At 48.5% G+C, this 9828-nt stretch overlaps 1 protein-coding gene across 1 annotated transcript; it reads right to left on the reverse strand.

Moving 5' to 3' along the window:
• Nucleotides 1-8624: 8624 nt before the first annotated feature.
• On the reverse strand, nucleotides 8625-9637 carry UCN3 (urocortin 3). Its single transcript, XM_032258225.1, has 2 exons — nucleotides 9453-9637; nucleotides 8625-9163 (listed from the first exon to the last, which is right to left on the reverse strand). The coding sequence occupies exon 2, from the start codon at nucleotides 9155-9157 to the stop codon at nucleotides 8672-8674; it is 486 nt and encodes a 161-aa protein (XP_032114116.1). The 5' UTR covers nucleotides 9158-9163; nucleotides 9453-9637; the 3' UTR covers nucleotides 8625-8671.
• Nucleotides 9638-9828: the final 191 nt, after the last annotated feature.

A 9828-nucleotide genomic window follows, 5' to 3' on the forward strand; every position in this document is an offset into this window, starting at 1 on the left:
TGCTGCCCGGCCAACATGGGTCCAACATTTTAATTTCCTGCAGATGTGATTCCTACTTTGGAGCCCAGTTTGGGTGCACCTGCTTCATGGAGCCTTCCAGGATCTTCTTCCTTGTGTCCTCCCTTAGCTCCCACAGCCCTGGTCTGTTCCATCCCAGGGTTTATGGACAGTGGAGACACACCATGAAATCTATCACTGCATTGAAAATTTGTAGCAAGTACTCATTGATGAAAAAAATTTAATTTGTATGTCATACATAGTGCCTTACATTTTTATTAGGCTTTTACTAAGTATTTAACATTTATTGGCGGGGCGAGTGGCTCACGCTTGTAACCTCAGCATTTTGGGAGCCCAAGGCAAGAGTATCACTTGAGCCCAGGAATTCGAGGACAGCGTGGGCAACATAGTGAGATCATCTGTGCTTATACACACACACACACACACACACACACACAATGTGTATATATATCAGCCAGGCGAGGCATGCACCTTTGGTCCCAACTACTTGGGAGGCTGAGGTGGGAGGATCACATGAGCCCAGGAGGTTGAGGCTGCAGTCAGTCATGATTGCACCACTGCACTACACCCTGGGCAACAAAGCAAGACTGTCTCAAAAAAATAAAGTAAAATAAAATAAAATTTATTCTTCAATGTACATGTGTTGTTTCTCCATTCAGCCACTAGGGGGCACTAGTGACGTGCTTAAATAACTAGTTGAGTTTTTGGTGCTCTAGGGGTGGGGGTGTGTGTGTGTGTGTGTGTGTGTGTGTGTGTGTGTGTGTACATGAGTACTGACACATCGAGAAAAAGACTATATATTTTCTTTTGTTTTTAAAAGTTAATCTACTAAAGAACCAAAGTATTTCTTAAGCTTTTACATTCAGCTTGTGAATCTTATTATTTATAAATCTAGAAAATTTGTATAATCATTTTTAAAGGGAATGCACATGAATTTTGGGTCTCCTTTACAGTCTTAGTTAAATGCTCTTAAATATTTTAGGTTGCCTATAGATTTAATATCTTCTACTTTCTGTTGAGGACGTTGACAAACTTTCGTAAGTCCTGTAAATAATTCTTTACAAATTTAATAAATTGAATTATACCTATGGTGATTAAGTACTCTTAGGTGTTCTAAAACTTTCTACAAGCGATTAAGATTTGTACTTAAGTGACAAGTGTACATTTATTGACAACATTTACACTTTTAAAAATTGGAATGACACAGCCGAGTATGGCTGCATCAGGCCAAACACTCTTCAGTATGATGAATGCTGTATTTGAAGTGCCAAGTTGGCGCAGCTTCCTTCCCGCAGGAGCCCCAGCACATCCTTACTCAATGGATTCACTTACAGTGATTGAGTGCTCGTCACAGCTCCAGGCACGGGGCATGCAGCACTGAACAAAACAGAAACAAGCCCTACCCTCATGGACTTTACGTTGCAGTGAAGGTGGAGGAGGGTGGAAGACAGTCGACACGGTAAGTCAGTCAGTTATACTGCAGGTTAAAGATGGCAGGTGCTCTTGGGAAAACGAAGAGGACGGTAAGGGGGAACAGATTGCAGCTTCAAATGAGTGGGCATTGTGGTTTCCAGAGACAGAAGGCTTTGACAAGGACTTCAAGGGAGCGACAAGGGAGACTGCAGATATTTGAGAGAAAAACATTCCTGGCAAGAGGAACTGTCAGAGGTGTTCGAACCCGAGCAACTCCGTCTTGAGTGAGCGCTAGGAAAACGGGGCTGGCACTTGCTGGGCTGTGCTCCCAGAAAGTTGGGTATTCCAGGCCTCTAGATGTTTATGGCTAACGGAATAGATGGATAACATTTACTAAACACACCCCGACTTGGGAGGGTCCTGATATCCCGATACCCTGAGAACAGAAGCATTTGTAAGTTGGCTTTAAATATAATAATATTGATTCTTGCAAAAAATAGTAATTAAGAAAATTAATCCTTTATCACAAACCCTTGTAGCAGAGGACATCTTCCGTGATTTTTTAAATCCTATACATAAACAAGCATTGTACCCAGGGTGGACGTGTTCCTACTGTCTACGGAGGAGCTGCTCCTTCAGCACTTTGCTTTCTTAACAAACATGCTTTCACTTTGCCCCGTGGACTTGCCCTGAATTCTTTTTTGCATGAGATCCAAGAACCCTCTAGTGGGGTCTGGATGGGGATCCCTTTCCAGCAACAGAACCAGCAGTGGAGATTTAGGAGGGGCCACCGAGGGAGAAGGAAACCAGCGCAATGTCCTGAAAGGCACGTTGGAGAAAAGCCTGCTCAGGAGGATGGCGTGGGCCTGGTCCCCTGCCTTAAAGGATGGTCCTAAGTCCTGTGAGTGAGGGCTGAGGCTTGGCCACTGGATTTAGAGCTGACCTTGAAGAGCGGGTTCAGTGGACATCGTCAGGGTGCTGCTGTACGAGGAAGCAGAGTCACGTGCTGCCGTCCGGGAGAGGTGACGGGTCCAGGGCTGTCGGCCAGCTGCGGTGGCTCACACCTGTCATCACAGCACTTTGGGAGGTGGAGGCAGGAGGATCGCTTGATCCCAGGAGTTTGAGACCAGCCTGCGCAACACAGTGGGACCCTGTCTCCATTTTTATTTTTTAAAAAGCGTTGCTTTTAGCATTGGAGAAAGAAAAATGGGTTTGCTTGCTAGTGTGAATGATGCAGCGGAGGAGGTGGCGTCGGTGATGTGGGAGGAAGACAGAAAGGTTGTTGGATCCATGTCTTAGATGGATGAGAGGGGAAGGAACTTCGAGGGTGACACAGAGGTCTTCCCTTCACAGAAGCACGGACAGCTCATCTAACTCCACAGGGAGGAAGGCAGAGCGTGTGAGTACAGGTGCTCTCGGGGCGAAGACACGGTGGTAGGGTTTCTGTGAAATGGTGCTTCTGAAATGTTTTCTTAACGTAAACGGAGTAAAATCACCAGCCGAGGTTGGAAGGGGAAGGACACCCTAGAGGTCTGAGGGGAGAAGAAGATGAGTGAACGTCTAGGATAGCAGGAGCAGGGGTGGTGAAGGGAGCGTGGTCTGAACGCTGGGCCGTCACAAGAGCCCGTCTAAGGAGTCCAGTGAGGATTCTAAGGCGAGATCAGTCCGTGTGTGTGTGTGTGGTGTGTGTGTGTATAGTGTGGTGTATGCGTATGATGTGATGTGTGTATATTTGTGATATATGTGGGTGTGTGGTATGTGTGTGTGGTGTATGGTGTGTGTGTGAGGTGTGTATGTGTGCGTGGTGTGTGGTGTTTTTGTGTGTATGTGGTTTGGTGTGGTGTGTGGTGGGTGTGTTTGTGGTGTGGTGTGTGATGTGTGTGTGATGTGTATATGTCGTGTGTGTGTGGGGCATGTATGTAGGGCATGTGTGTGGTGTGGCGTGTGTGTGTGATGTGTCTATGTCGTGTGTGTGGTGTGTGTGTGTGGCATGTATGTGGGGCATGTGTGTGGTTTGGCGTGTGTGTGTGATGTGTGTAGTGTGTAGTGTGTGTGTGGTGTGTGGTGTGGTGTGTGTGTGTGTGGTGTGTGTGAGTGTGTGTGGGGGTTTTAAGCTGTGTTAAGCTTGAGGGTTCAAGGGCAGGAAGAATGGCGTGTTTGAATGAATAAGGCAAGGCAAATGTGGAACAAGGGAATCTCAGGTGTGTGCAGCAAGCGATTGTAAAATCCACCCTGGCGTTTAGACTGGCAAGGAGAGAGGAAAGGTCGGGAAGTGGCAGGAGGGATGGTGAAAAGGTGGCAGGACCTGTGGATTATTGGCATCAGTGGGGCTGAGAGATGACTGGAGTTGCTGTCCTAGGAAGGGGAAGCTGGAAAGACAGGCCATGGCGGTCGGAAAGTCTGTGACTTGTAATGACAAAGTCATGGGAGTGAGTGGCGGGCATGATGCAGGTCAGGGTCACGGGAGTGGAAATGTTTAAGGAACTGAGGGGCCAGGGTGTAGGAGAGGTCATCTACACGTGTGCTGAAATGACCACAAATTAAGACAGGAGCCCTGTGAGCAAGACTGATGAGCCAAGAGCTAAAATGACCAAGAAATGAGGTGCTATGGGAGGCCAAGGGGGGAAGATCACCTGAGCTCAAGACCAGCCTGGGGAACGTGGCAAGACCTAGTCTGTACAACAAATACAAAAATTAGCCGGGTGCGCTGGCAGACGCCTGAAATCCCAGCTGCTCGGGAGGCTGAGGTGGGAGAATCTCTTGAGCCTGGGAAGGACGGGGCTGCATTGAGCTGTGATCACACTACCGCACTCTAGCCTGCACGACACAGCAAGACCCCGTCTAAAAAAAAAAAAATTAAAAAGTGAAATACGGTGGCCTGACCCAGGTGTTGGTAGGTGACAAAACAGTGACAGTGGGGGAGATTCAGGCTGATGACTTGCAGTTCACACTGGTGAATGATGGCTGATGTGGGAAGGAGAGAGAATATCGAATATGCTTTCCCTTGAGGAAAACAATACGTCACCCCGTAGCTTTTGGGTTATCTTACACAGATTAATGTTTCGTCTCTTGCTTTCTTAGCTTGCTGAGGTTTTTTAATGATATTGATCAGGCTCTGACTGCTCTTGGCAACTCTAATGGAGCCCTAGCAGTCGTCTATCACAAGAACTTCGTTAACTAAAGAATGAAGTGTTCCCTTCATTCTTAGCCCACTCAGATGTGAGTCATGTTATTATCTAATTTTCAAGTCAGATTACATCTGTAATTCTTATGAAGGTAGATAGCTACATCATTTGATTAGATTTTATATTCCTTAGGCTCTTGACATATGTAAATGTCTTTTTAGTTTAATATTAACTACTCTTGAACTTGCATATTTCACATTTCTTGAAATTGTATAAAATGTCTGATTGAATGCTGGGTATTTCTCAGCTTTCCCTGACTCTCTGGTTACAGCTTTCAAAATTGTTGAACTGTCATGAAGCAGGTACCTTTGTTTGCGGTTGATATTTGCTTTCAGCATTCCTTGTTAGCTAGAATATCTAGAGACCGTGGTATGGTTTGTGTCCCCACCCAAATCTCACCTTGAATTCTAATAATCCCTACGTGTTAAGGGAGGGGCCAGGTGGAGATGATTGAATTATGGGGGCGGATTCTCCCATGCTGTTCTCGTGGTGGTGAATAAGTCTCAGAGATCTGATGGTTTTACATATGTGAAATTCCCCACACAAGCTCTCTTGCCTGCCACCATGTAAGATGTGCCTTTCCTCCTCATTCACCTTCTGCCATGATTGTGAGGGATCCTCAGCCATGCGGAACTGTGTCAATTAAATGTCTTTACTTTATAAATTACCCAGTCTCAGGTATGTCTTTATTAGCACTGTGAGAACAGACTAATATCATCCATTCATGTGTCTTGTCTCCTTGGAGATTAACTTGCCTACTGATCCCTATTTTATTTGTATCAGAGAACTTAAACTAACTTTTAAGGGCATTTAAACCAAAATATGTAATCTGACTGGGATTGTGTTGAGAATTTTCACTTACACAAACTGATTTTTGTTGCCCCAAAAAAGCACTTCCAAATTTTATATTATTTTTATTTTTGGAGACGGAGTTTCACTCTGTCACTCAGGCTGGAGTGCAGTGGCACAATCTAGGCTCACTGCAGCCTCTGTCTCCCAGGCTCAAGCAATTCTCCTGCTTCAACCTCCCAAGTAGCTGGGATTACAAGTGAGTGCCACCATGCCTGACAATTTTTTGTATTTTTAGAAGAGACATGGTTTCACCATGTTGGCTAGGCTGGTCTCCAACTCCTGGCGTCAAGTGAGCCACCTGCCTCAGCCACCCAAAGTGGTAGGATTACAGCTATGAGCCACTGTGCCCAGCCTATTTTTTAATGAAACTACTATGCCTTTATTTTATTACATGTTTTTCTCTCTTCCATGGTGTAAATTCCTTTCCTGTCTGTGATGACTTGGTGCTTTATGCTTTTATTTTTCAAAACTATTTTAAAAATAGTTTTAAAAAATAAAATAGTTTAAAAAACTATTGTTTTTGTTTTATTTTTAAAAACTATTTTAAAAATAGTTTTAAAAAATATAAATGGAGAGGGGGTCCCACCATGTTCCCCACGCTGGACTCAAGTGATGCTCCTGTCTCAGCCCACTCTTGCTGGGATTATGGGTGTGGGCCGCCATGACTGGCTGCTTTGGTGTTTTCTTGGCCCCAAGAATCTGACTGATTCTTGGCAAGGAAAAAAATCACCATCCCCTTTGATATCACTTATCCTAGTGTCTCTACTTACAAAGGGAAATGTTATTATCACCATTATTTTACTTTTACTTTACTTTAGTTAATTAATTAATTTCTTTAAAGGCAGAGTCTTGCTCTGTTGCCCAGGCTGGAGTGCAGTGGCACAATCTCTGCTCACTGCAACCTCCACCTCCCAGGTTCAGGAGATTCTTGTGCCTCAGCCTCCTGAGTAGCTGGGATTACAGGCGCACACCAGCATGCCCCACTAATTTTTGTATTTTTAGTAGAGATGGGTTTTGCCATGTTGGCCAGGCTGGCCTTGAACTCCTGGCCTCAAGTGATCCACCTGCCTTGGTCTTCCAAAGTGCTGGAATTACAGGCGTGAGCCACTGTGCCCAGCCTACCATTATTTTTAAATTTAAATTTGCTTTAGAGGGAAGTCTTCAGGGCAAACAGAGTCACCTTCCTCATAAAGGATTCTGTTGGGAAGTCCTCTAACTTTTATGAGATAAATTAATCTTTTTATTTTTTAATTTGAAAAAATATTTATTACCCAGAATATGTTAATTGAATTCAGTTCTATTAGCTTTTCCCCTCTGGCTGTTCTTTCCTAGACAGTTTCTAATGTGTCCATGTATTACAGTTGTGGGGCAGAGGATCAGATGGGGTTCTTGGATGTAGCCCTGAAACAATCAGATAGCGCCTACACGTACAGAGAATATCTGAGAGCTTTGTGCGTTGCCATATTCATCAGTGATTTCCTCTGCAAAAGGCAGTCATGTCTAGCTGAAAAACCTAAGCAGTCCTCTTCGGACTCAAACGATACGGGACGGACGTAATCATTAGCAGACAGCAAGTCACTTAGAGACAGAGACGCTGGCTAATAACTGGGCTTACTCACTAGATAAATAACTTATTCGTGCATATCTGCCTTGCAGAGTAATTAAAAATTGTGTTTCAGAAAAACAAATTATTATACTCGAGAAAGTTCCACACACAGTATTAAATTGTTTATTCAGCTGGGTGCCTGGCTCACTCCTGTCATCCAAGCACTTTGGGGGGCTGAGGTGAGCCCAGGAGTTTGAAACCAGCCTGGGCAACATAGGGAGATGCCTGCTCTGCAGAAGTGCAGAAGTTCGTTTCATTTACGCCACACAGAAGTGACAGGGACCACAGCGCCTCTTTCGGGAAGCTGGCCCTGGGCTTTGCGGCCCGGAGGCCGTCAGGGCTCCTGCCGATGTTCATTTCGGGTGGAATTTTGCCCGTATTGAAGGTTCTCATGTCTGCACTCCTCAGATTTATATTTTTATACTAATTGCTATCACTTTGCAGTTCATCTATATGCTCCCCGGCGGGGTTTGCTTCTTTTTAAGTTCTGGCTTTGTTCATCCACTGAGGTCGTTGACTCGGGGGGTGCAGAGGCCTGGCGTGGACATCAGTGTCCCTGCGACACCCAGCTCAGCACAGGGCGCTCACTGCGGCTCAGTGAGAAATCCACGCGGACCTGTGGTCCCCAGGCCCTCGCAAGCCGTGGAGGAGTTGGGGATGTTTCAAGGGGTAATTGAAAGCTCCCTCTCCCTTTAGCCACGACATGCCTCTGAAACAGTTCCCGGGTTATGTCTCTTGGCGGGACCAGGCCTCGGGGACAGCGCTCCATCGAATGACTCTCAAGCTCTCCTTTGCTCCTGCCAAGGCCTCCCACACACTTCCCCCCGAGAGAGAATGGGAGCTGGCTCCCCAGGACCCTCCCTCGTCCCTTCCCTGTCCCAAGCTCAGAGTTTGAAGGCAGTGGGGCCGAAGGAAGAGGAGCTAAGAAAAGCCAGGACTTCAAGAAGCCATTGGTTTAATGGGGTGAGGAGGTAGGAGGGGTGGCAGGGGGGCGGGCGCTGCGGCTCCTGTCCGCCCTGGCGGGGTCTGGCGTGCAGGAGCGGAGCCTGAACGCTCTCAGGCATGGGGTCAACAGGGAGAGGACTGGAGCGGCGAGTGCATGAACTTTGCCTCTGGCCGTGGGGAGGGAGGACGGAGACGCTGCACACAGGGAGGAACGTGAGCCGCCTCGTGTCTGGGAAGGTTGGACGATACTGCACTTCTGTGGGTACAGACGGGGGAGCAGGGAGACGGGGTCAGGGGCCAGAAGAGGTCAGAGGGGCGCGGCAGTGCAGCAGCCTGTGGAACTGACTGATCCCACAAAACACAAACCAGCACACGGCACTCTCGTCCTCCCCTGGCCCTCCCCTCGCCCCTCTTGGCCCCCCCCCTTGCCCTCCCCTGGCCCCCCGGTCCCCCCCGGCCCTCCCCCGGCCCTCCCCTCGCCCTCCCTTGGCCCCCCCCGCCCTCCCCTGGCCCCCCCCTCGGCCCTCCCCTCGCCCTCCCCTGGCCTTCCCCTCGCCCTCCCCTCGTCCCCCCCTCGCCTTCCCCTCGCCCCCCGCCTCGCCCTCCCCTCGCCCTCTATCCTTGATGCCTCCCTCCTGTCTGGCTTCTGCCTCTACTTCTTCCTCCCAATCTGTGCCATCAGGTGGGCGTTGGCAGCGGCCTGGGCACGCAGGTTCTTGGCCTTGGCGATGCTGAAGAGGTGGTTCATGATGTTGGTGGGGACGTCGAGGGACAGGGTGAACTTGGTGCGCTGGGGACTCTTGGCTGTGTCCTGGTGTGCCTTTCCCCTGGGCTGTGCCTGGGACACGTATTTGTACCGGGTGCCCCCAGCTCCGCCCCTGGCCCCGGAGAGGAGGAAAGTCCTTTTCCCTTTGCCCTCCTCCTCCACTCCTGAAGAGGTGTCTTGGCTGGGCAGATGATGGAAGCTCCTTTTGCTCAGCAGGGATGCGTCCTGCCCCTGGCTCTTCTCGGTCTCAGACAGGGCGGTGTTGAGGCAGCTGAAGTTGGGCTTGGCCTTGTAGAACTTGTGGGGGAGGCCTGTCCTGGGGCCCCCCAGGAGCAGCAGCAGGACCAGCAGGAAGTGGATCGGCATTGTCATCTCTCCCTGCAGCAGAAAAGAGGGACGTGGGCAGGGGCAGGGGAGGGGCTTGGTGCTCCGGAGGACCTGGATTCAAATCTGATAGGGTGTGGTTACTGTTCTCCCAGAGGGTTCTCCAAGCAGGACCCCCAGACCCGCAGCAGCAGCCCCGCCTGGAACTTCCTTAGAAATGCAAGAAATTCTCAGGTCTTTTTCCAGAATGAGTAAATCAAAAGCTCTGGGGCCGGGCTGCCTGTGTTGTAACAAACCTGCAGATGATCTCAATGATCACTGAAGTGTGACAACTATTTGTTACCTTATTAGTATTTATGGGTTTTATTTAATTCAGCTCTGCAGGCAGCCACTGCCCCTGTAAAGCGAATAACTAACATATTAAGTAAGCATTTAGCAGCCTACCGTCGTTGATTTTAACGGCAGGTGAATTTTTTGTTCCTTCATCATTGGCAAGGCTGACTGTATATATCCCTGTTGCTTAAAGACCATGGCTGAGGCCGGGCGCAGTGGCTCACGCCTGTAATCCCAGCACTTTGGGAGGCCGAGGCGGGTGGATCACGAGGTCAAGAGATCGAGACCATCCTGGTCAACATGGTGAAACCCCGTCTCTACTAAAAATACAAAAAATTAGCTGGGCATGGTGGTGTGTGCCTGTAATCCCAGCTACTCAGGAGGCT

Source organism: Sapajus apella, unplaced genomic scaffold, assembly GCF_009761245.1.
Source record: "Sapajus apella isolate SASKATOON/1434 unplaced genomic scaffold, GSC_monkey_1.0 scaffold100, whole genome shotgun sequence".
In the NCBI taxonomy this organism is placed as follows: domain Eukaryota; kingdom Metazoa; phylum Chordata; class Mammalia; order Primates; family Cebidae; genus Sapajus; species Sapajus apella.